The sequence below is a fragment of the Pristiophorus japonicus genome, chromosome 5 (genome assembly GCF_044704955.1).
Source record: "Pristiophorus japonicus isolate sPriJap1 chromosome 5, sPriJap1.hap1, whole genome shotgun sequence".
Lineage (NCBI taxonomy): Eukaryota > Metazoa > Chordata > Chondrichthyes > Pristiophoridae > Pristiophorus > Pristiophorus japonicus.
Genome location: NC_091981.1, coordinates 131527910 through 131555669, shown reverse-complemented (window position 1 = coordinate 131555669; position 27760 = coordinate 131527910). Strand labels below are relative to the sequence as shown.

Genomic DNA, 27760 nt, shown 5'->3' with positions numbered 1-27760 from the left:
ATTACCCACCCACCCTTTCCTTCAACCACTGTCTGTCCCACCTGTGACAGAGACTGTAATTCCTGTATTGGACTGTTCAGTCACCTGAGAACTCACTTTTCAAGTGGAAGCAAGTCTTCCTCGATTTTGAGGGACTGTCTATGATGATGATCTATCTACATATCTAATTGAAAATCTTACATCTACATACCTCCCATTTACACAACTTCACTCCCTGTTGTCATGTTTTTGTCACATTTTTTGTGTCAGCTTTCTGCCATTATAAAGTCCACCTTTAATAATGGGTGTTACCTATGTAATAATCACTCTAGTTGCACAATCTGGCCACCAGCTTCCCAGAAATTGCTCAAAATGTATTCTGAATGTTTTTCTAAGTAATTTCCAGTATCCAAAAAAAATGCTTTCAACAAAATTGAAACTACATATTTTACAATGATTTAATATAGCCATTAAATTATGTTTTGTGCTGTTTAATGCCTACATTAAAGTTTTTGCTTGAAGGCTTCAGCCACTTCCAAAAGCCAAGTCTTGGACTTGAAATTTTTGATTGGAGCTGTAACCTTGTGAGCTGATTTTGGATTGTGCAATCTGAGCATGTGCAGTATACCAAATTTTCCAAGATGCATCAGTATCATTACGTCAGCTTTACTGATGGAATACTTTTCGTAAGCTTCTGTTAGGGAGGAACTTAACCCCAAAAAACAGGTGGCTTTGGTTCGGGTGGGCGGGTAAAAAGTCAGAAATCTGAAACAGGAACCACCCGTCTTGAACCCGTCCACTTCTGATTTTAATGGAGGTGGGACGAGGGGCGGGTGACTAATCTGCTCATCGGAGGCGGGTTGGACATTTAAATACTTTAATGAGGCTGTATGCCTTCATTTTAACAGTGCATCTATTTTTAACCCGACCTCAAAACAGTCCCCTCGCTCCCTCCCCACCTCCGTGCAAATATCCAGCCAGAGTTCCTGCTCCAACATTTTTTTTAAATAATTTGAAAAAACTAGAGGTACAAATTTCCAGATCTTTATTTAGATAAAGTTTATATTGAATGTTTTTTTTTAATCAAAAAGGCAGAGAGTCTGTTTTTTGTAAATTAGTGAGGCTCTGAGTATGTGTGTTTATGATAGAGATTAGGAGAGAGAAAGTGAAATATAAAAAAAAATGATTGATTACACACGTGCATTAAAAGATACAGTCCTAGAACTTCGATGGCTTCGCGCGTAAAATGGGCCCCTAAGCATTATATAAGAAATAGGAGCAGGAATAGGCCATTTGGCCCTTCGAGCCTGCTCCACCATTTAATAAGATCATGGCTGATCTGATCATGAACTCAGCTCCACTTCCCTGCCCGCTCCCCATGACCCTTTACTCTCTATTGCTCAAAAGTCTGTCTATCTCTGCCTTAAATATATTAAATGACCCAGCCTACACAGCTCTCTGGGGCAGTGAATTCCAAAGATTTACAACCCTCAGAGAAGAAATTTCTCCATCTTAGTTTTAAATGGGCGGCCCCTTATTCTAAGACCAAGGGCCCAAATTTGGCCAGGAGTTGCTCTTTTTTTTGGAGCAATTTGATTTTTCTGGAGTATCTTAAAAATCCCCATTCTGCACATTTAATTTGCGCCAGTGTAAGTGAGTTAGTTAGGATTTTTTTAAAGTTTCGTTTTTTTTTCAAAAGGGGGCATTACCAGCCGCCTATGCCTGTTTTGGCCATTTAAGCCAGTTTGGATAGCTAATAGTTGCTCCAAACTAGCTTCAACCAGCATATGTGGCCACTTGTGGCTCGCACAGAAAACCCTTGCGGAGAGTTAAGAAATCAGCGCAGGTAAGTACATTGTAAAGCACCAAGCACTAAACAAAGCAGAAAAATAAGCATTCAATAACAAATAAAATATACAAGGAAGCTGAGAGGACCTGCACCTAGCACCAAGACTTACAAAGCACTAAACAAAGCACAAAAAGTAATAAGCAATTAATTAACAAATAAAAAATAGAAGGAACCCTGCACCTAAAGCACCAAGACCAAAGTAATAAGCAAGCAATCAATCAATAACAAATAAAAAATGGAAATCCTACCAAAACACGGCTCAGGAAGGCAGCGGGCCGCTGATGAGGGAGCCCATTCGGCCAGGGATAGGGGCGGCATGCTTCGGCCTCTCCCACAGCCTGCAGCACACTCTCACAGATTCTGGGGGCGAGAGCTACTGCGCATGCGCGCACACTCTAGCGTGCATGTGCAGAGGTCCCAGCACTGTTTTCAGCGGCAGGAACTGGTTCTGCCCCCAAATCCAGTTGCCACGCTACGCCACCATCGAGGAGAGGCTGGGGAGCGGCCAAACTTGGCCCTAAAATTTTTGGTGCCCTTGGGGTTCTACAAAAGTGGCGCACCTCTGGTGAGTGCGCCAGAAATCTGTACTGGCCAAATTTGGGCCCAATGTCCCCTAGTTTTAGTTTCTCCGATGAGTGGAAGTATTCTCACTCATCTGAGCCCCCTCATCTTATATGTTTTAATAAGATCACCTCTCATTCTTCTGAACTCCAATGTATATAGGCCCAACCTACTCAACCTATCCTCATTAGTCAACCTCCTCATCTCCAAAATCAACCTCATGAACCTTCTCTGAACAGCCTCCAATGCAAGTATATCCTTCCTTAAATACGGAGCCCAAAACTGTACGCAGTACTCCAGGCCTCACCAATACCCTGTACAGTTGTAGCAGGACTTATCAGCTTTTATACTCTACACTATGGCGGGCAGGGCGCGCATTACATGCTGGAGGTTCGCCGCCAACATATTGGTGAAGATAGAAAAAGAGGCATGTAGAGCCAGTGTCTGAAACAGGCCTAGGCCCATTGCATATGCAAGTTGGGCTCTCCTGAATGCAACCAGCACTGGGCCTGCTGCATTCAGAAAATCATGGTCCACCAAAAATGTATGTTCGTTGAAAAATGCTTTCCTGAATGAAGAGCTCATAGGTATAGGAGTGTTCCTCCCAGGGTCCAGGAGTGTTCCTCCCAGGATGTAGGAGTACTCCTCCCAGGGTGTAGGAGTACTACTCCCAGGGGCACTACTTCACAATTGTTACCCATCCTGTCTCCCCACCCCTTCACCGATTGTGTCACACCCACCCGTCCCCCTTTCTGGACTCCCTCGCCCGGTTTCCCCCTCCTTCCTGATTACTTCACCCAATTTCCTAGGACTCAGTTGAGGGCCAGTGCCGGTGATGCAGGACCAGAAATTCAAACTGTACTGGCCGTCAAGCTACTTGGGGACACCCAACTGGTGTGCATACCTCGCTGGTGTCATGTCAATGAGGCTTTAGGCCCAATATAGAGTGATATTGAAAAGCTATTTGAGGCTTTTATAAAAGCTGTACTAAATGAATAGCTGAATTGAAAATCGTCAAGCAAGTAAAAGTAAATAATAAATGGACAATAGAGATTGGGGCATAATTATTTACAAAATTCCATTGGAATCTGTTTTGGCTTCTCTGTAGTTTATTCATAAACATTTGAATAAATTCAATATCAAATTTGCTAATGACAGCAAGTTAGATATCTAGGTGACTAGTTTACAGGTATTTGAGAATATTCAAAAGGCTGTAGACAGATGATATGGTTGGGCTAAGGAATAAAGATGAAATTTAATGTGCAAAATTAAATGGTAAAGCAGAGGAAACATTTTAATCTACCTCAGATCATCATCAGCTAGCTATAACAACTTCCAACAAAGAATAAACTCAGGTATAATTTAAGTCCTAGAGAATACTTTGTTATCTCTCACCTTTCTTTACATATATATTTATATTTTCACAGTTTCGAAAATACACATTTTCTTGCTCACATAAAAATGCACAGGTGTACATGCACACACATGCACATACCTATGATCAACTGATATTCTTTTACTGACATGAATATTCATGTCCATTTGTTCAACATGAAATGTTAGTGATGCTGTTTCTTTTTATTGCAGGACTTGTTTGCTACAATGCTAGAATTCCAAAAACTGGAAAAGCTGGAATTTGGTGGCATGAAGGGAAAAATGCTAAGTGAACAAATTTCTAAAATGAACAATGAGTTCTTGGATTGCTGTAACGTTTTCAAGGAAAGCAACTATGATCCTTTGGATTACAAAAGCATGGTAAAGGAAATATTTTGTCCTTGATCAGATTTAGGTGAAAAGTGAAACTTCACTCTTTTAAATGCTGTGGCCTGGCATTCCTTGGGGATTCTCTTGTTGTACCACCATAACTTTGGGATGAGGACAGCAAAACCCTCGGAGAAATGACTGGGGTTCTGTCGAAGTGGTAGATTAGGAGAACCCCATCAGAACTTTGAGGCCTATGGTTTAAAATTTTGAAATACGGTGCTATAACTTATTTCATATCTGATTTATTTCATATTTTTGGCTATTCTGTTTTTTGCTTAATTTTGCTTTTGGTTCTATTTGTACAAAATAAGAAAACTAGGGCTAGATTTTCCACTAATTTGCGTCTCATTTCGCGCCACAGCAGGGCGGTAAATGGTGTTTCTGGGCATCAAACAGGGCATCCAGGATTTAGCTCCTGGCCGGAAGTTTCGGCCATTGTTTTGCGGCAACGCAAAAACTTACCGCCTCGCCCTCCGTTTTGACCATCATGATGACGTCAATCGTCGTGCAAGGCTGCGCTAGCGCCCCGGGTGGAACTTTCGGCCATAAAAGCTGATTTAGTGGCCACGCCAGGACTCGACAGAAAAAAACAAGCCCTCCCAGGGTGCAGCAGGCGCAATTGGAGGCGTATTTAAAGGGAGGCTGGAGGATTTTGTATCGCAGTTGTTGGTGACTGCCACGGTTGCGCGCAGAACAAACACTGTGAGTCTAGTTTAAAGCAGCACTTTTATGTGACTTAACCCTTTGTTTTCAAGATCAGTAAGAGAGTTCAATGGGGACAATGCTAGTTCGCCAACAAATCATGCTAGTTGCCATTGGCAGGTGGCTTCAAGCTGGAAGAAGGGTTCTTTTCCATGGTGGACAACGGAATCGAAGAGGTCGCAGACGTTTGGGGAGGAGGCCTTACTCCTCCATGGGTTTACAGGGAACATTACTCATACCTCTACATTTCAGATGCGCAGTGCGTTCGAAGGCTGCGCTTCAGAAAATAAGTGCTGACAGAGATATGCCAGCTCATACAGGCAGATCTACAGTCTACCAGTGCCAACAGGACTGTGCTGCCCGTCGAGGTGAAGGTTACAATGGTGATGGCCTTCTATGCTTCCGGCTCCATCTAGGCAGCAGCAGGGGACATATGAAGCATCTTGTAGCACGCTGCACATTGCTGCAGTCACCAGGTGACAAGGTGCAAGGATAGCCAGAATGAGAGGGTTGTAGGGTTTGGACGATTTGCAGGCTTCCCCAAGGATCAGGGTGCCACTGACTACTCAAGTCGCCCTGCAAGCAGCAACACAGAGTTCTCCCTTATCAGAAAGGGATACCACTCCCTAAATGTTCAGCTGGTCTGCGACCACACACACGGTCAATGCCTGCTATCCAGGGAGCACACATAATGCTTTCATCTTGCGTGAGAGCAGTGTCTCACGAATGTTTCAGCGACAAAGACAAGGTCAGAGCTGGCTGATTGGGGACAAAGGATACGGCCTGGCCACCTGGCTCATGATAACCTCCAGAGCCCTGCCACAGAATCCGAGCAGTGCTATAATGACAGCCATGCAGCCACCAGCAACATCACTGAACAGACAATTTTGGCGTGCTTAAACAGCGCTTCCAATGCTTGGACCACTCTGGAGGCAGCCTTCAATACTCCCCTCAGCAAGTCTCCGAGTTCATTGTCGTGTGCTGCATGCTACACAACTTAGCCATGATGCAGGGACAGGCATTGCCAATGCTCATCATTGACGAGTTGCTTGAACAGGGCAGGGGAGGTTTGAGTGTTGCCTCGCGACTATATGCCACCATGCTGGATATTCTACAACTGATTCTGCAAATGAAACACAAGACAGCAATGTCAAAGGTCAAACAACACTTTTACCAACATTGAGCAGTCTCAATTTCCCCTCCATCCCCACACAAAACCCTAAATTATACAAGTGTTAAACTCTTATGGACACACAGCTGATCCCTACAATCAGTAACATCTAAAGTAACAAAAAACTGCATCCTGCAGTGAACAACATTTAAAGAGAAAAAAATGCTTCCTGCAGTGAGCAACATCTAAAGGGACAATGAATTGTTGTCATCCCTAGTGGATCTTGGACAGACCGTTCCCCCCCCCCCCCCGCCTTCCCTTCAACCCCCTCCCATGCCTGCTGCTCCTCCTCAATGAGGCCTCGGGGCATACAGTATAGCTACTGGAGGGCTGCTGTGTTGGTGGGTGGTCGGGGGGGTGCAGACAATGGAGACGCACTGGACCAGCTCCTGGCCTGGAAGATCCGGCTTTCGAATGGTGTGCTTCTTCCTCGGTGTTACCAGTCACAGGTGGCAGGGGTGTCAACCGTGTATGGTGCATGGTTGGAGAGTGAGTGGTGGGAGCCGGAATGCTGTCATCCTGAGGAATGAGACCACCTTCCATTTCCCTGGAGCCACTTGCTCTCCGACGGGCCTTAGCAACTGGAACACGATGTTTACGACTTAACATGCTGACCATCACTTCCTCGTGGGACAGTGGGGAACGCAGAGAGTATGGAAGCAGATATGGACTCCATCACCTGCCCAAGCTGAAGCAAAGCTTGTGCCTGTGATACGCTCGAGTCTGCGGTGTGATCAAGGGTACGCAGCACACATTCTGGAACTCCACTGTTGCTTCTACAGGCCACCAGCCTCTTTGTGTGGGCAATGGTGGCCTCGCTGGACTCACGACTAGCAATGACAATCTGCGAAGCTGCCTCCGCAACAGTCGCAGTGAGCTTGTCAATGCTCGTTGGGAGCCGACCCAATGCATCAATAAGGTCATGGTGTATCACTGTGGTTTCCTTGGATATTTCCACCAGGTCCACTTCAATGTCTGCTGTCTGTGAGTAGACCGACTTTACTGACTCACCCTCCGGAGAGATGGCCTATGGGATTCCAGCCCGGCACTGCTTTGCTGTACGCCACTGGGGCCAGGAGCCTCTGAATCTTCAAACCCCGGGAAGTCAGCATCATTGTCAGAAGTATTTCATCCGGATGGGGCAACAGGTGGGCTCGGATGCTCCATCGGAGCAGTGTCCTCCAGTGCCTGAAGTGGAGGCCTCCTTCAAGGGATGGGGCACCTCTGGTTGGTCATCTGGAAGTAGAAAACAACAGATGAATGGTTAGCAGCAGGGCAGGGTGACATGAGGAAGGTGGCAAAGCACAGGTTCATTTGAGGGCCGCCGCAACTCCATAATATCTCGCAATGCAGTGTATTCAGTCGGCGATCCATTTACATACTCTGATTACCTGAAGGGGGTCAGCTTTGCCCCCGGCAACCGTCTGAGCTGGGACTCCAAGAAGGACAAAGACCCTCTCTACGTCCGTCCGAAGAATTGTTTGAAGCGGAGCCCAGCCTGTCCGCAGCTGCTCCCTCCTGTTGCGGGAGTACTTCGACTGCAAAGAGAAAAATAGGAAGGGTTCAGAAAGAGTCTTCTGCTGTTGTACCACATATGCCTACCACAGTAGAATGTGCAAATGTTCTAGAGGCCTCTGTTCAATCTGTTTGGATCTTGCATGTGCTTCATCAGTATGTATTCGCAGGTTACAGGTATCTAACATGGGGGTTGTAAGTGATCTTTCAGAAAGCAATAGGAGCAGGTGGAGTGTATTGTGAGGGACGATCTTAATTATTGTGTTCCTAACACAGATGAGGCTGCACACAGAAAGGTTAAAGTAACAGTGACCTCAGTCTTTAATAAGACACTCCAGAGTGAGGAACAGGCCTTGGGGGGCCGGCTTATATACAGTGCTTCCAAGGGATGCTGGGATCCCTTGGGACTTCAGGGGATGAGCTCCCTGGTGGCGGAATATGGGAGTGCATGCTTTACAGATACACAACATTAATGATACAAATGATGTGCATCGATCATTATAAGCCGATGGGTGCTGAAGTAAGCCTTCATCTTTGTTATGCATTGTGAAAGGTACCCCACTGAGTGTTGAGAGGGACCAGATAAATGAAAAACTTCACATAGTGTGTGAGATTAATGTTACAAGTCATGGAGGCATGCAATGGTACTCACTCTGACGATCCTCGTGAGGTCTTTGAACTTTTTTCAGCACTATGTCCCAGTCCTGGGCAAAGTGTCTGCAGCAGACACATCGTGCGCTATATAGCCTCCCTCCATATTCTCTTAAACACAGGAGGGAGTGGTCTGGCTCCCCCTGCAAGATGGAGTGAGGCCCACCTCTCCTCCACCGTGCTCACTAAGACCTCACTAACCTCCTGGCTGAAGCGCCTAGCATGCTGCCTTCCGTCCTGCTCCTCCATCTCCGCTGAAGTGGGCCAGTTTAAATGCGCATGCGAGCAGGAAGCTGACATGCCCTGCATTTGCATTTGCGACCGGAAAAGAAACCAAGAGGGAAAAAAAAATTCAATGCACATGCACAAAATGGCCGCCACCTTCAACGCCGAAAGTTTTGGCTCCGGCGCACAATGTCAGTTGTGCAACGCTTGACTGAACACCGATGCTCCTCCAGATCACTTTTTGCCGAAAATTCCTGACCAGGGCACAGACTATTTCCCGCCGTAAACTTTTGTGCACTGCCGCAATTTGCGCCTCGAAATTCTAAAAGCCGAAAATCCAGCTCCTCGTGTCTACAACTGATACTGCGCAGCATGAATTGGGAGTCTTGCATGCCTTTCTTGGTACCACTTCCCACCCTTTCCAAATTATGTGGAAAAAAACGTTCCTACTTTTACCTTTTTGATGGTTATGTGGATTCCATCATAATTTCCTGGACATTAGGGAATCCCACTACATGAAAGATTGCAATGCCATTACATTCCCATGAAATATGATGAAGATGGTTGTCCTGGTAAACTTCACTGATGTGCTTGATGAGTCTATGCACTGTATATTGACTGATGTTGCAGATGTCCCCTGAGATAGCTTGGAAGGATGCAGAAGCATAAAAGTTCACGGTGGTGGCTACCCTTGCAGCCACTGCCGGTGCTCTTCTTGTGGTTGAGACGGTCTGCAGTTTAGCTTGCAGAGATGGCATTATATTACTACCTCCCTGGTGAACCTCAACTTACAAAGTTATCTGAAAGGAGTGCCTGGATCTGCTAGCACAGCTACATGGGTCATGGCAGATTTGGAGGGTCTGCTTGTAATATTACAGCACCTTCTTCACATTCTTTTTATACTTCTTTTCCACTTCAAAAGCTCAAGCACGAGAAGCAATAATTGCAATATCAATTTAAGCAATTTTTTGCAGCAACCAAAAATACTTCGCTCTCCTTTAAGAAGTACCTTCCTGGATGAGGCCTGAATGTGTTAGCCTACCATTTATGGGCAAGCTGTGCACGGATTTTGCACCTGTATGCATTTAAATGCAATTAACATTAAATTACCGATTGAAATGATTATGCAGAATACAGACCAGAAGTCCAATTTGAATAGGGATTTTGTGAAGTGCATGCCAGTCCAAATTCCTGCTCCTTGGTTGCCCATTTCACATTAGTGCACATTTGTTATGTGACATGGGTTGTTGTGGGACATTCTGGGTATTGAAGTTCCACAGGAGCAGATGAACACAACAGGCTGGAATTTGCTGGAGCAAGACATCTTATGCTGTGCCTAGATAGTTAGACATTTTCATAAGAACATAAGAAATAGGAGCAGGAGTAGGTCATATGGCCCCTCGAGCCTGCTCCGCCATTCAATAAGATCATGGCTGATCTGATCATGGACTCAGCTCCACCTTCCTGCCCGCTCCCCATAACCCCTTATCCCCTTATCGTTTTAGAAACTATCTATTTCTGTCCTAAATTTATTCAATGTCCCAGCTTTCACAGCTCTCTGAGGCAGCGAATTCCACAGATTTACAACCCTCTGAGAGAAGAAATTTCTCATGTTTTAAATGGGTGGCCCCTTATTCTAAGATCATGCCCTCTAGTTCTAGTCTCCCCCATCAATGGAAACATCCTCTCTGCATCCACCTTGTCAAGCCCCCTCATAATCTTGTACGTTTCGATAAAATCACCTCTCATTCTTCTGAATTCGAATGAGTAGAGGCCCAACCTACTCAACCTTTCCTCATAAGTCAACCTCCTCATCTCTAGAATCAACCTAGTGAACCTTCTCTGAACTGCCTCCAAAGCAAGTATATCGTTTCGTAAATATGGAAACCAAAACTGCACGCACCCTTCAGCTCAATTTTTTTGCCCAGTATGTTTCTGGAGATGCGAGCTGAAAATGGCATGGTGAGGGCAATAGGGCATCTGGTGAATGATGGGACCAACAGTGTATCCTCCTTATCCAATGAGATTTAAGGATTAAGAAATAAACAGAGGAAGGACTGAGAAGGAGGGTTAAATAGACAAGGTGAATCCAATGTCAAATCAGGTAGAGAAAGAGGAATAAAGAAAAGGGATTAAGAGAGAGTGCAAAAGGAGACAGAAAGGAAGAGTAAGAATGTTTTTTTAATTCACAATTTTACATATTTACAACCTGCATCAACAATTCAGGATGAGATTCCATACTTTTAATTGTTCTCTCTCTGGGCCAGAGGTTGATTGGCAGTCAGTAACAATTATCACATTATTAATAGATTCCTTGCACTACTAATTACAAGACTTAACTTTCTGTGACTAGTTTAATGGCTAATTAATATGCAAATGCAACACCTTCATGAAAGTCATGGGAAGTAAGGGTGAGATGTCGTTTTTGCGAAGCTAACGGCAGAGTCACGGGGTATCTTTTCCTCACCACAAGTTGCCGGCTGATTTGCACATTAATACCAGCATGCCTTGTTCACACGCCGTTATTTTTTCAGATAATTCTGGCCCAAGATCTGCAGGTTCCATCAATTAGCATTTCGAAATCCACACCACACAAGGCTCAGTAGAAATTTCCAACTTGAAACCCCAGGCTTCAAATAACACAAACAAGCCCATTTTGGAGCAACTTCATGCAAACATTTCTAATGTTAAATGACCAAGTGATTTATGGTTATTTTCTCAGAATTATGTAATTCATGTGTTCATGTCACGTTCTAATGATACTTTTAGCTGTATACACTCATCTGTAGAAGATGGTTCAATTTCGTTCAAAGATGTTATTTGAGCAATTTGTTTGCTTTGTTTTGTCGTGGTTACTGGCTCCAGATTGCAGTAATTTGATTACCTGGTTTTGTGCAGCTTTTTCGTTGCTGATTGGAAACTTTCGCAACTGTCTGGTGATGGAACTCGTTTTTAATTGCATTGTACTTAGTCAATGAAATATTTGGATCAATTGACGATGATTATTTGAACAAGTCAGTTTTTTGTATAAACATGTTATTGTGGATGTGCGCTAAATTCAGAACTTCTAATTACATAGCTGAAATTGTAACAGCAGATCTTTGACCAGATTTTCTATTTATCTGCAAGTTATCAAAACTGTTTAGTCAAGGAAGTTTTATAGGCATCAGTCAGCCTCGGCTCCGAGTCGGAAGGTTGTGATTTCAAACCCCACTCCAGGACTTGAGCACAGAATGAACACTGACATTTCAGTGTAGTGCTAAGGGAGTCTGTACTGTACTGTCTGAAATGCCATCTTTCAGATGGGATGTTAAACCAAGGCCATGTCTGCCTTGTTTGGTAGATGTAAAAGATCACATGGCATTATTTGAAGAAGAGTCGGGGAGCTCTCTTGCTGTTCTAAAATGAACATGTTATCTGGTCATTTATCTCACTTGCTGTTTGTGAGACCTTGCTGTGTGCAAATTGGCTCCCACATACATTACAATAGTGACTACACTTCAAAAAGGTACTACTTTGGACTGTGAAGCAGTTTGCATTCTCCTAAATTTGTGAAAGACATTATATAATTGCAAGTCCTTTATTTTCTTTTTATCAGGAATCTTAAAATGCACACAGCACAGATACTGAGACGTAGTGTATATTTGGTCCTGCAAATCAATTTGGACTTCATACTCGAAAGGTTGAAAATGATGATTCAAATCCAATGCCTTTAAGTGTCGACAGATGCTCATGTCATCTTGAATGTTAAAAATATATTGGGCCCAAGTTTCCACATGATTTGCGCCTGATTTTTAGGAGCAACTGGTGGAGAACGGACTATCTTAGAAATCGCAATTCTCCACATTTTTTTTTCTGCAGTTCTAGTCAGGTAGAACAGTTCTACTTTGGAACAGAATTTTTTCTTCAAAAGGGGGCGTGTCCGGCCACTGACGCCTGATTTCAAAGTTTCCACAGTGAAAACGTACTCCAAACTAAGTTAGAATGGAGCAAGTGAAGATTTTTGTAGAACTGAAAAAACCTGCTCTACACATTAAAAAATCAGGCGCAGGTTACAAATTAGGCGTCCAGAACGAGGTGGGGGGGGGGGGGGGGGAAGGGAACTCATTAAATTCGACAATAAATCCTTATTTATACTTCTACAAATATTATACAAATAAATCCAACCTGAATAAACATTTATAAGCAAAGAAAAGATTAAATAAACCATCTTCCTACCTGTGTGAAAGTGCTTCAGGCACAGAGAATGCTGCAGTCAGCCTGAGGCGCCCGTTCTTTCCCGCGGGGGGGGGGGGGGGGGAGGAGGAGGGGCCCGTTCTTCCCGCGGGGGGGGGGGGGGGAGGAGGAGGGGCCCGTTCTTCCCGCCGGGGGGGAGGGGAGGAGGAGGGGCCCGTTCTTTCCCGCGGGGGGGGGGGGGAGGAGGAGGGGCCCGTTCTTCCCGCGGGGGGGGAGGGAGGAGGAGGCGCCCGTTCTTTCCCGCGGGGGGGGGAGGAGGCACCTGTTCTTCCCGCGAGGGGGGGTAGGAGGCGCCCGTTCTTTCCCGCGGGGGGGGGGGGAGGCGCTCATTCTTTCCCGCGGGGGGGGCGCCCGTTCTTCCCGCGGGGGGGGTGGGGAGGCGCCCGTTCTTTCCCGCGGGGGGGGGAGGAGGCGCCCGTTCTTCCCGCGGGAGGGTAGGAGGCGGCGTTCTTTCCCATGGGGGGGAGGCGCCCATTCTTCCCGCGAGGGGGGGGAGAGGAGGCGCCCGTTCTTTCACGCGGGGGGGGGAGGCGCCCATTCTTCCCGCGGGGGGGGGGGGAGGCGCCCGTTCTTTCCCGCGGGGGGGGAGGAGGCGCCCGTTCTTCCCGCGGGGGGGGGGAGGCGCCCATTCTTCCCGCGGGGGGGGGGGGAGGCGCCCGTTCTTCCCGTGGGGGGGAGGAGGCGCCCGTTCTTCCCGCGGGGGGGGGGAGGCGCCCATTCTTCCCGCGGGGGGGGGGGGGGAGGCGCCCGTTCTTTCCCGCGGGGGGGGAGGAGGCGCCCGTTCTTTCCCGCGGGGGGGGAGGAGGCGCCCGTTCTTCCCGTGGGGAGGGGAGGGGAGGAGGCGCCCGTTCTTCCCGCGGGGGAGGGGGGGGAAGGAGACAGTGAGAAGGCTGCAAGTGCTGATGTGTTGATGGCAATGTGCTTTTATTAAAAAAATGTTCAAAAATTAAACAGCTGCAGAGAACTACAAAAATGGCCGAGTGGCAATGTTTTTTTCACACTGAGCATGCGCGAACGCTGCAACGCGCATGCGCAGCGTTGCCAGCAGGAAAAAACTAATTTAAATAGTACCCGCCCCCTCCCACTTACAAAATCGGCGCGAGTGTAGGCTTCGCCCCCCTGGGCGCCGCGCCAGGCAGACAAGGATCTGCAGAACGCTCCACAATCGCGAGTTTTTTGTTAGGCGCCGTTTTAGGCGCGAAAAACGGGCGCCCAGCTCGGAGGTGCGCCCGTTTTTTATCATGTGGAAACTTGGGCCCATTGTGTCATATACAATCAATATTTTTGACAAACAGTATTCAAGCCTATTCATACCATTTTGAGCTATTTCTTAATAATCTCAAGATTATGTTCAGAATTAAGATGTTAGCTGTCAGATTCGAATATTGGAATCTAAGAATAGTAGAAAACCATATTAGAATGGTTATCCTGATAAAGTAGGACCTGAGGATCTCCTTGGCATTGTTCATGGTAAATTGGAGAAAATGCTGTTTCTTATGAAAGGAGCATTATATCATGTAAAACACAATAGGAATGCAAATCTGCAGCTCTTCCAGTGCATTCCTGCCATAGACCTGGTGGAAGGTGGCAGAAGGGCCAGGAATTAGACTTGGATGCAGATGTGCTTTCAAGCTCCCAACTACTTACCTTTGGCCCTCCATTCACCACAATACCACTGCAATTGCTCAACCACTCCCTTTCCTCCACCTTTTATGCTCATGTCCTCAGAAAAAGCTTCACTATTTTCACATCCAGGTCATTCCTCCTCGTATGGCTTCATCTTTGTTTCTTCAAGTCAAAGGAGTGCCGACTGGAACATATCTGGTACACAACTGTCTTAGCCATCCATAGTTAGACCTGCCTGGATCACTTCAAGCTCTGCTGGGCCTCATTCACCTCTGCCAAAACCCTCACTACCCTAGTATCATCCTGAAGAGTAAAGATAGCCCATGACTTATTTTATCCACTACCAGCTACCTCTTTAAACTCATCTCCACTGTCCCCTCCATCTTCGAACAAATGTTAGGAACTCCTGGATTTCTTTGTCAGCAAGCTGGAGACCACCCATTCAGCTGTCTCTACTTCTTATTCCTCACCCCATCCACCAAGCCAAACCTCCCACCGTGGCCTCCCACCTAAGCTGTGAACCTCCATCTCGCTATGTCTATCTGTCTCTCGTTTCTTTCCCATCTCTTTCCATGCACTCTCTCAGCTCACCTCATCCGTGGGTGGAAATAAACGAGCTCGTGGCACTTTTTAAAGAACAGCAACAACAAATAGTAAAACATCCCAAGGCGCTTCACAGGATTGATTATCAAACAAAATTTGGCACCAAACCACGTATTAGGACAGGAGATAAAAAGCCTTGACAAAGAGGTAGGTTTGAAGGAACGTCTCAAAGGAGGAAAGAGAGGTAGAGAGATTTTCAAAGCTTTAAGGTCTAAGTGGCTGAAAGCACGGCCATCAATGGTGGAGCGAAGAAAATCAGGGATGTGCAAAAGACCAAAATTGGAGGAGAACAGAGCTTCTTGTAGGAATGTAGTGATAATGAGGGGTGAGCCGTGGTGGTATTTGAAAACAAGGAAGAGAATTTGAAAATTGAGACTTTGCCAGATCGGAAGCCATTATAGGTCAGCGAGCACAGGGATGATGGGTGAACAGGGCTTGGTACGAGTTAGGACACGGGCAGCAGAGTTTTGGATGAGCTCAAGTTTATGGAAGGTGGAAGTTGGGAGGCTGGCCAGAAAAAAATTAGAATAGTCGAGTCTAGAGGTAACAAAGGCATGGATGAGGTTTTCAGCAGCAGATGAGCTGTGGCAGGGGCTGCAACAGTAACCAACTAGTGTTAAACTCCAGCTGGATAATCCTCCCAAAAAATAGAAGTTTTATTTAAGGTCTGTTAAGAGCCTGATCTGATTTATAAAACTGAGGCAAGGGGATATGTTAACCGTTCCAGTCCATATGTCCGCCTTCTGTCACAAATCTGCCTCAAATAATATAAATGCTGGTAAGAGGTGCAGGAAGATAACCCTCAGGCGGATATTACTTGATGAAAGGTCATCGACCTGAAATGTTAACTCTGGCCGGGATTTTGGTCACCTTGGCGGGTCCAGGGCGGGCAACATCGGTGGTGGATCCCAACCTGTTGTTGGCTTCATCCTGCTGTCAAAAATGAATTTCCGTTGATAGGGCTTGCCTATCGTGTTTCCCGGTCCAATTAGAGGAAGCGGGTCTGGTGACTTCATTCATGACACGTCTTCAGCTGGTTTCCATAAAGAGACTGTCATGTATCCTACATGGCTACTGTTGGTACTATCTCAAGGTGTGCCACCAGAGGGCACAGCAGTGGGAGACTTGTAGATTACCTGTATAGGTGTGCCTAGCCTAGTATAAAAGGCAGGCCACCAGGTGTGATCCTCACTCTGGAGCTAACGAATAACGGACTAAGGTCACTACAGTTCAAGTACAACACATTGCCTCGTGGAGTCATTACTAGAGCATCTAAGGACACATCAGTTGGCGACGAGATTATGAACTTTCACGTGAAAATGGCTACCCTTGGTTCGTTGCAGTAGTTCGCCGATGGTGATGATTGGGGCGCTTTTGTGGAGAGGTTGGAACATTTCTTCACAGCAAACGACCTGGCAGGAGACGACCCGGCCACACTGGCTAATAAGCGCAGAGCTATCCTGCTAACCAGTTGTGGACCCACCGTCTATGGCTTCATCAGGCACTTGCTGGCACCAGCGAAGACAACGACCAAGACGTACAAGGAGCTCGTAACCCTGATCCATGAGCAACTCAAGCCCAAGGAGAGCATCCTCACAGCCAGATACCAGTTCTTTACCCACCGACAGCCCAAAGGCCAGGAAATCGCGAAGTATGCTGCAGACCTAAGGAGGCTGGCGGCACCGAGCGAGTCCGGTACCCACCTCAATGAAGCGCTGCGCGATATTTTTGTCATTGGACTTGGCCATGAGGGCCTTCTTCACAAGCTACTGTCGACGGATACCACAGTCACACTGCAGAAGGCCATCTCTGTGAGCCAGTCATTCATGACCACGATCTGCGGCTCTAGGCAGATGACTCACCCTCAGGACTCAAACCCAGCAGGTACTGTGTACAGAGTTGCGCCGTCTAGAGGCTGGACTGTAGAGCACGAACCCTCTCAGGGAAGAGAGAACAGGCCCATGAGTCCCTTAACTCAGAGTCTGCCGAGGGGAGGGCTAATCGTGTAGCTCCATGCTGATGTTGCGGAGGGAATCACAGGGCTCACCAGTGCCGTTTTAAAGCCTATGTATGCAAAGGCTACAGCACAAAGGGCCATGTCCAGCGAATGTGTAAGAGAAATATGACTCACTGTGTCGGTGAAGATTCTGCAGATGGTCAGGAATCCAGCGCGGATCATGAAACGATAGGCAGAGAGGCAGCCCAGCCCCACGGGGAGGTACATAGCACATTTACCTGCACGACCGAGTGAAGATGGAAGTCGAGGTAGATGGTGTTCCAGTCTTCATGGAAGTAGACACGGGGGTGAGCCAGTAAGTGATGAATCAAAAAGCCTTTGAGAGGCTATGGGACAATCAAGCTGAATGACCCAAGTTGGTCCCGGTTCAAGCAAAGCTGCGCACCTACACCGATGAAATCATCCCAGTCGTTGATAGCGCGAATGTAAAGGTACTCCATGATGGCGCGATGCACATGTTACTTCTGTGGATTGTTGCAGGTGATGGACCAATGCTGCTCGGCAGAAGGTGGATGGAGAAGATCCATTGGAAGTGGGAAGACTTCACCCCTCCAGCAATCGACGTCCTCTTCGCTCAGAGGCAAAGCAAGCCCTCACCTGAGGGTGGACCCAGCACCCGAGACACAGACCGCCCAGCACGACTGCGTGGAGATCATCCAGCTGAGATGACCTGAACGCACACTCCAGGCTCCAGTGGCAGGACTCCGGAGGAAGAAAATTGGATCCAGAGGCGACTTCCCAGCTTCGGAGGCAGAACCCGGGGAAAAGAGGATCACCGCATTTGTAGAACAGTTGTTGATGCCAGTTCATTAGATATATTCAAGAGGGAGTTAGATATGGCCCTGACGGCTAAAGGGATGAAAGGGTATGGAGAGAAAGCAGGAAAGGGGTACTGAGATGAATGATCAGCCATGATCTTATTGAATGATGGTTCAGGCTCGAAGGGCCGAATGGCCTACTCCTGCACCTATTTTCTATGTTTCTATGACATCGTGAATGGGGGAAAGATGGCGCCCAAACCACGAGGTGAGACGAGGAACAACATGTGGCACCAAACGGAGATGCGGATTGGGTAAAGAAAGCAAGGCTGTCTTAAAGGAAGCCTGCAACCCACTACAATTAAAGGGACAGTTCCACACACTCAAGCAATGCAATAGTAACTGTAAGTCAGAGACAAAAGGTGCAATTAATCATGTAAAATGTGTAAATGATAATCTGAATTGAGTATATGCAACCAGCGAGGAAAAGTCGTGCGATTATGTAAAATGTGTCATTGATGATCTGAATTGTGCACATGCAACCAGCGAGGAAAAATCGCGCGATCGCGATTGGACCCAGAGAGTGTCCATCATAAGTAAGGAAAAGTTATGCGATGCAGGATTTCAACTGCGCGCACACAGGTCCAATGAGCTACCCAATGCTGTAGTCTGCGTCCCAGGGCCCAGAATCATGCACCATGGAGTGTGGCCACAATCAGCCAACACACACGAGCTGCAGAGCAAACGACCTCAGCAGGGCAACAGCACCGGTATCGATACCATGCCCCTGGTCCCAGGGCTCCACCTCTCAGGCACCCGCTGGCACCGATTGCCACAAGCCTGAAGGAGCAGACTGTGCTAAGGCGCAGCCCCCAGACCCCATCGCCACCAGGGCCATATCCGTAAACAAAGGGTCACCCGCCACAGTTCCCCCAAAGGGGACCGGGACCAGCCAGGATCCCAAACCAAACAACGCCCAGGCCAGCGAGTTAGCAGTCCCTTGTGCACTGCTAGGCGACAGCTCCTCAGGGAGCAGCAGTGACCCAGGGCACAAAGAAAGGACAGGGAGGTCACAGGCATCTGTGAACTGGCCCGATGCTAGGGACCACGGCAACAGCCACACGAGCCAACCAGGTCCCCACTGCTAGCACCAGGCACTGAGCCGCCACCAGACTGCAGGGACTAAATCCAGCAGCCCTGGAACTAGTTTGTCCTCATGCACCGGTCACTGCATCAATAAGGCATCTCACCAGTCGAACGTACTTTTCTCACAACGGAACCACAAGTGTAACGTTTTCCCTGAACTTGAATGTATATGAATGCTATGAGCCTCCGACATAATCTATATTTGTGGGGGGGAGGGGGGGAGAGAGGGGAGAATAGAGAGAATGGAGAGAATGGAATGGTCAGGGACACACACAAACTGCAACCACCAGAACTCTACTGCACCCAAGATTGAAACGACCTGCCAAGGGTCAACCAGATAGAGCCCACATAGAGCTAAGCCCAGAGCACAGTCAATGCAGAGGCGATTTGCACTAAAGGCTCAGGGGAGAGTGATATCATGTAGCCTACATGGCTACTGTTGGTACTATCTCAAGGTGTGCCACCAGAGAGCACAGCAGTGGGAGACTTGTAGGTTACCTGTATAGGTGTGCCTGGCCTTGTATAAAAGGCAGGCCACCAAGTGTGATCCTCACTCTGGAGTTATCAATAAAGAACTACGGTCACTACAGTTCAAGTACAACACATTGCCTCGTGAAGTCATTACTAGAGCATCTAAGGACACAACAGAGACCGTGGCCAACTTTATTTTGACATTTGTGCTGTCAGTCTTCTACAGCAGTGAAGTGCTCCAAACACTGACAATGACTGCACAGAGATGCAAGGCTGCATCCAGGTTCTCCCATGACTCCCTCCAAATGCTTATATGGACACCAGCGCAGGTGGTCACAAGCAGAGATGTCATCAGAAGGCGCAAACCTTTCAATTATTGTGAAATGTTAGTACAAAACCACACTTACCTTCATCCTGCTGTGCCTCTCATTACATCCCCATCACTCTACCTTTCCTAACCTACCCATGCAAAGACTTACACCAACTTACCTTGCACGTCCGCCCATCCCTTTCTCTACATTATCACATCCCCGTCTCACTAGCCACCCCTCACACTCACCCTCATCATAGTGCAATTATATCAACTAACAACACAGAAGGGTAGCCACTTGGGTGTTTTATCCAATGTTCATGTAAAGTTTCTGTTAATGTGCTGTCAAACATTGAAACCTTTATTTTCAACACTTTCTGTTCTTGGACTGATTTGTGTGCACCTTTGAAATGGCTTAGTGAGTTGCAGTGAATGGTGAGACATTATGGTAACTCCCGCAATGGTGGTGAGTGTGAAAGAATGACTTAAACATTGTAGGGATGCTTTATGGTGTTGATGTGGGAGTGGTGCCAACCTGGCGCATCATGTGGCAGCCAGGATGTACAGTGTCAAGTGAAGTAAATCTGGCCATGGTTAGGCCACCCCTGGCCTCCCGGGCAGTAATGTGCTTGGATGCTAATGCCCTTTGTCCTGTGCCGCATCAGGTGATTGCGGAGAAGGTTGATGTTGTTGTTGGTGCTGCTAATGTGCCTTGTGCTGCTGGTGTTGGTACTAATCGTGGTGGGATTCTGAGGACCAAGGTGAGACAGTATAAAGGGCACCCATGTTGATGGAATAGATGGTAGGTGAAGTAGAGATGACAGAAACAATCTGAGAATGGTGAGAGTGTGTTTCCAATGAGATAAGAGTGAATGGAGAGTGGAAAGCCTGCAGAATCTATGCTGGAAATGCAGTGAGAAGCAGCTTGTGGCTGAGGAAAGTGATCATCTATCAGGTGGGAGCTTTTACTGTACATTTGAAGCTGTCAAGTAATCAGCTGGAGCAATGGCCACTGAACACCTGCCTCAGGTTGACAGCCATCATCCCTGAACAGTGTGGTTCTATGGTCATGAAGTTAAAGTGAAAAGGTAAGTTTAAAAATGCCTGTTAATGATCTGTCAGCTAGATGGCAATGAGTTTAATTGAGTCGCCCGCTGCTGTCTGTCGGGTCTGCTCAGCGCTGACAGACCTGACACTGGGAAAGGCGCATTGTGGTGGGTTTAAAAAAAACCTTCCCACCCAAGCCATCACCGATCCCGTCCGCTGACCCCCCCCGAAAAATTCTGGGCTGCATTTCTCTCTCCACAAATGCTGACTGACCTGCTGAGTATTTCCAGCATTTTCTGTTTTTATTTACTACTTGTGGAGGCTATTTTGTGTGCTGCTATTAAAGTTTGGTGTTACTTTGTCTATATATTGATCTCTTTAGTATTTTGGCATTTCAATCAGGACGTTTTGCTGCTAGTTTTATTCAGCTTTGCTCAAAGTACTGCTTTGCATTTATGATGTGGATTTTGGAATGAAAATATCTCTATTCTTATGCCATGAAGAGAAGGAGGAAGAGGACATGAAGAGTCTAGACTGGAGGGTTTAGAGTCGGGCATCACAGAAGGCATTTTATCTTGTATTCTCCTATCCATTCACCAGAACTATGGTTTAAGAAAGTCTAACTTAGACTTTTTAGAAGGTAGCATTTCCCAGAGGATACTGGGAAAATGTCAACTACTATTGAAGATCTGCAGTCCACTTCCACCAGGAGAACGGCAATGTTTGTACCAGTCAAGGTCTGAACAATGCTTTGAATTTCTTTGTGACTGGATATTTCCAGTCAGCATGTGATGATGTTTGCCATGTTTTTCAGGCAGATGCTCACCATTGTATAAAGAAGATCACTCCTGCTTAATTCAGGAGGCTATGCAATTCATATCCTTGCCAATGGAACTAGAAAAACAGAGAGAGAGGACATTGCCATATTTTGAGAAAGCACATTAAGCTGAAGCTAACTATGATGAGCATTTCCAAGCTTCTATCAATCTTCTTTTACCAATTTGCCTCCAACCTCCCACTTTATACAGGCCATCTGATATCTGCCCACTACTTACGGCGCCTCTTCTTCATGTGTGCTTAGTCTTACTAACACTGCGGTTCTTTCCCTTGGTTGTGTTTCTGTGCTACTGATCAGAGACCATTTTTTTAGAGGGAGAGAAAGGTCCATAAGTAGCATAGACACTATTCTTCATAGGATTGAATGCATCCCATGCATCCCATGATGATGAGCTGTGGAGTTGCATTGACCCTTTAAATGAAATGTCCTTGAAGACTAGTAGTGGTCCTTCTGGCAGGCAATGTGAGTTGACAGAGTTTTGAATGAAGAAAGTGCTTAAATGTTTGCAGAAGTTTCGCTTTGCAGAAATTATTTCCTCTAACATCCAGATGCTGAGAGAGAAAGAGTATGAGAGCTAAGTAGCTGAGTGAACGCTCTGCGTGATGGAGGATGTGTAATGACAACAGTGCCTTGTAAGGTTATTGAACCTCTTCCTGCACTGTGTGACAGTTCTTCGAGTGGTGCAGGCTGCACTGATCGAATATGCCACATCCCTCCAGACAACTTGCACTGCCCTTTGTGGGGTTTCTTGCTCTCCGTGCCCAGCAGTCTGCCTCTTCTGGCCTTCACTTCAGCCTGCAACACCTGCTAGAGTTGCATCTGAGAATCTTTGGCCTCTTCCAGCTGCCAACCCACTTTTAAATGCTGCACCAGAACTGTATTTTGCCTCCCTCAGTAACAGTAAACCTATTGGAAGTGGTAGTAATGGGGAATTAACCAGAGCAGATGAGAAGTAAAAGTAGGGGAACATCTAGGCAATAGCGACCATAATACAATGCGCTTTAAGATGATAATTGAGAAGAACATAAGTATAAAAAAAAAACATGTTAATAGATTGGAGAAAAGCTGATTTTGAGGGGCTGAGAATAGAACTTGGGAAAATAAAATGGGCAACAATATTGGCAAACCACGATGTAGAACAGTAATGGGAAACATTTAAAACGGTGTTCAACAGAGTCCAGGAAAATTATATTCTGCTAAAACGAAAGAACAAACTAAACACTAATGAAACTCCATGGATGAATAAAGACATAAGGAAACAATTGAGGGCAAGGAAAGAGGCATACATTAAGTACATAGACAGCAAGGGAGTGCAAGATAAGGGAGAAAATGAAAAGATTAGGAGAGAAGTAAAAAACAATTAGGACGGCAAAGAGGAACTATGGAATTAAATTATGAAGGAACATAAAACAAAATAGTAAAATATTTGACAGGCACATCAATCAAAAAAGGAAGGTTTGGATGGGAATAGGGCCAGTAAGGGATAGACAGGGTAATACCACAGGTAACGAGAGAGAGATGGCAGAAATATCAAGTAATTATTTTGCTTCATTATTTACCAGGGAGATAGAAGAGGTGGACATGACATTGGGGAATGAGATAAGTGCATTTAAAATAAAAAGGTGATTATATTTAATAAACTAATCAAACTCAAAGAGGATAAAACCCCTGGTTTCCACACATTTTAAAATAATCTAGGGAATAGATAGCAGAGGCATTACTACACATATTTAATAACTCATTAGAAAAAGGTCTAGCGGATAGCTAACATAATACCTATATTTAAGAAAGGAGGTAGACAATGTCCAGTCAGCTTAACATCGGTGGTAGGAAAAACAATGAAATCCCTAATGATGGAGAAAATAGAACAACATCTAGAAACAAAAAATATAATAATGAATAGTCAGCATGGATTTCAAAAGGGAAAATCTTGCTTAACCAAACTCATTAAAATTTTTGAAGAGGTAACAGAGAGAGTACACAATGGTAATGCAGTAGATGTAATTTATCTAGATTTTCAAAAGGCCTTCAATAAGGTACTCCATAACAGACTGATGAACAAGGTCAGATAATGCGGAATCAGGGGGCATGAAGCAGAATGGATTGCTAGATGGCTTCAAGACAGCAAGTAGAGATTAGGAGTAAAAGATAGTTATTCACAGTGGCAGAAGATGAGTAGTGGTGTTCCACAAGGATCAATGCTGGCACTGCTGTTCACAATTTACATTAACGATTTAGACATTTTCTAAATTTGCGGAAGATGCCAAAATGGGGGGGTGGGTGGGGAGATAGTCAATACTGAGGAGGACTGCAACAAATTACAGGAGGACATCAATAAACTTGCAGAATGGGCATATAATTGGCAAATGAAGTTCATCACAGATAAATGTTAGGTATTACATTTTAGTAGGAACAATAGGGATGTTACTTATTATTTGGAGGGTGCGAGTCTAGGTGGGGTAGAGGAACAAAGGGATCTTGGAGTACTAATACACAAATCACTAAAAGTTGAGACACAGGTTAGCAAGGCCATATAAAAAGCAAACCAAGCACTAGGGTTTATTTCTAGTGGTATAGAATTGAAAAGTAGGGAAGGTATGCTAAACCTGTATCGGACCCTGGTTAGACCACACTTAGAGTACTGCGCCATATTATACAAAAGATATAGAGGCACTGGAGAGAGTACAGAAAAAAATTACAAGGATGATACCAGAAATGTGAGGGTATACATATCAGGAAAGGATGAACAGGCTGGGTCTCTTCTCTTGGAAAAAAGAAGGCTGAGGTCTTTAAAATTCTGAAAGGATTTGATAGAGTGGATACAGAGAGAATGTTTGCACTTATGGGGAAGAGCATAATTAGAGGCTATCAATATAAGATAGCCACTAAGATATCTAATCGGGAGTTCAGAAGACACTTCTTTACCCAAAGAGTGGTGAGAATGTGGAACTCGCTACCATCGGGAGTGGTTGGAGCGAAAAGTGTAGATACATTTGAGGGGAGGCTAGACAAGCATATGATGGAGAAGGGAATAGAGGGTTATGCTGATAGATTTAGATGAGAAAAGACAGGAGGAGGCTCGAATGGAGCATAAACGCCACTGGTTGGGCCGAATGGCCTATTTCTGTGCCGTATATCCTATATAATTATATGCAAACCAGTTGCTCCAAATCATGGGTGCACTAGTAGGTTTTCCTCTTGGAATAGAGCATGACAGGGAAAATGAGTAGAGGCCACGCAAAGCAGGGTAATCTGCTAGAAGAGGGAGAGAAGAGGAGAGGTGAAAAGGGCTCTCTGAGCAGAAAGCCATATCTGCTCAGGGTGTTCAGGGAGCAATTTTCCTACCTGAACCTCAGCGAGGAACAATGCATGAGATGTCTGCCCTTTAATAAGGAGGCCCTCACTGAAATCTGCCAACTGTTGCAGCCACAACTGCAACCTCAAAGCAGGGCAAGGACTGCATTGCTAGTAGCTGTGAAGGTGACCACGGCGATGAACTTTTATGCGTCTGGTTCATCTCAGTTTGCCATTCACTGTTGCATAAGGGAGGTCACTGAGGCTCTACATTCAAAGAGAGCTAACTTCATTTCATTCTCTCTTGCCAGCGACAAACAAGCAGAGTGCGCACGAGGGTTTGGTACAATTGCAGGCTGCAGGGTGCCATTGACTGCACACATACCGCTTTGCGGGTGCCACATGTCAACTCTGCCATCTACTGGAACTGAAAGAGTTTGCACTCCCTCAACGTGCAGCTGGTGTGTGACCATAGGCAGCGCATCATGCAGGTCAGTGTCTGGTATTCTGGCAGCAGTCATGATGCCTTTCTACTGCCGCAGTCCACTGTGCCAGCTGTATTTTAGTCACGGCAAACCAAAGGATGCCTACTGGGTGATGAGGGCTATCCGCTGATGACATGGCTAATGACTCCGGTGCGCAACCCATGCACACGTGCTCAGCATGCATACAATGAGAGCATTGCTGGCACAAGAAATGCAATAGAGCAGACTGGTCCGCTCTGGAGGAACCCTGCAGTACTCTGCTGAGCGGGTCTCGGGGCTCGTGGTGGTATGCTGCACAACATTGCCATCCTGAAGGGACAGCCCTTCCCACCAGCTATCAGGCGAGCAGCTGAGGAGGAGGAGGAAGAGGAAGGAAGGCGCCAACGTAGACACTGAAATGTAATTTCACAATACCTACGTATTTCATAAATGGGATTGCGTATTTAAGAAAACTGATTAAAATTTTTAGGTAACGCTTTTTCATTGTCAGCTCACTCATTATGTCAGGGGTGGAAGAGGTTGAATTTGATGGCTTTAATCAATGGAACATGAAATTAGCGTTCGTCTGCTGGACTAAAACTAGTAAATCAACAACAGATGCGTAGAATAGATTACACCACTTAATGTGTAGTCTCATAGTCAGAAAGCATCTTGTAAAAATCACTTATGAGGCACTCTAACTGCATTCGTAACTTTCGTTATGTTGATGAATTAGTAATTTCTTGTGTGCTTTTGACTTTTGTCATCAACTGGTCTTTCAAATTGTTTTCAAGAATTAATTTTACATCTTGAACTGGTAGCGAAACAGTATTGAATCACAGAGTTCACAGATAATGCAGGTTGAACCTCCCTTATCCAGAACTCCCTTATCCAGAATCACCCCTCGTCCAGAACCATTCCCGGCAACCGGGTGGCGCATACACAGAACTCCGACATGAACAAATTGAAGTCCTTCCTTGCTGCTGACTCCCACAATTGCTGGCCTGACCCTGTGATCCACTGCCCCCCCCCTCCCTATAATCTCTTTGCCGCACTCCCAGCCAGCCCCGATATCTTCTTGCTCAGTACCTGTACCATCCAATTTAACGTGACCACCCCTCATCTAGCAAAATCCCTTATCCAAAACAGGCAAGGTCCTGAAGGTTCCGGATAAGGGAGGTTCAACCTGTACAGAGATTGCCTACTAGAATTTTTAGAAAAGGGATCGCCTTCATTTATGGGGTAATCGACTGGTAGTACTCATTGATGATAGGGTAGTGTCATTTTAGCAGTCAAAAGAAACAAGTCTGACATTATCATCTCTTGGCAGTCATAACCTCTTCTAATTATTTTTTACTTTTAATATATTTTTAAGAGCCCTTAATATACTTTCATATTACTTGCTATCTATTTCCATATTCCCGTTCAGCCCTTCTAATCTCCCTTTTCACCACCGCACCACATTTTCTATATTTTTCATGATTTTCTTCAGTATTAATTGATCTCAAGTTGCTTTGCAATGGTGGGGCGTGGTAGGGAATACAACATATTTCTGGGTGAAAAATAGGCGCTGAATTTTGGGAACGCATCCCCTGTGCGATTGAATTTATTGCACAGATAATGCCGAGGGAGATTCAAAAAGCATTTGAGGTCCAGCATAAAAAGAAAATAATACCAATAAAATTTAGCTTGCTTGGATTGAAATTGGTATCCAGAATGTTCCTGAAGTATTTAGTGGTGCCTGATTTCTTCAGTCTGTAGTACCTTCACATTATCCTTATTTCAATAATTTTGTCATCAAAAAGCCCTCTCAAGATGCTTAAGTAGGTTTCAGCATTCTCAGAAGTCTGATGATTTCTTATCAATTGATTTATCAATTATAGAATTATACAGCAGGAGGGCATTCGGCCTATCCTGCCTGTGCCAATTCTTTTTCCTTTTCAAGTATATACCCAATTCCCTTTTGAAAGTTATCATTGCATCTGACAGTGCATTCCAGATCGAAACAACTTGCAGTGTGAAAAATGTCTGCTCATTTCCCTTCTGATTATTTTGCCAATGACCTTAAATCTGTGTCCTCTAGTTACTGATGCTCCTGCCGGTGGAAACAAGTTCTCCTTATTTACTCTATCAAAACCCTTCATCATTTTGAACATCTATTAAATCAGTCAATTCCTATTGAGAACCAATACAAGCTCTGACCCTCATCTGTTAGGTTCAAGAAAGCCCGAGCGTAGTGTACTTCCTTCAGGATTGCTGTACATAATGTAAATACTCATTGTCGGCAGGAATGAACATAACTCTACTTGCAATTCCTGAAGCTGATGATGCAGCTAGCTTTGCAGTAGCACATTAAACAGATGCCATTTAAGACTATTGTTGTTGTTCTGACAATTTGGCATGACCCAGCAGTGTGTAATTAATTTATTTTGTTTAGTCCGGTACCTAGGATATAATAGACCGCACGCATAAATAACTCCAGATCCTGTAAAGATTTTATTTCATGAATATGCAGGTACTGGTTCCTTGATTT

General features: G+C 45.6%; 1 protein-coding gene across 1 annotated transcript in view; it reads left to right on the top strand.

Annotated features, from left to right (window-relative positions):
• LOC139264459 (dynein axonemal heavy chain 11-like) overlaps positions 1–27760 on the top strand; it is a 679414-nt gene that overhangs the window by 54376 nt on the left and 597278 nt on the right. Inside the window, exon 8 of the mRNA XM_070880970.1 lies at positions 3977–4144. Coding sequence (XP_070737071.1) covers positions 3977–4144 — 168 coding nt within the window. The remainder of the gene's footprint in view (positions 1–3976; positions 4145–27760) is intronic.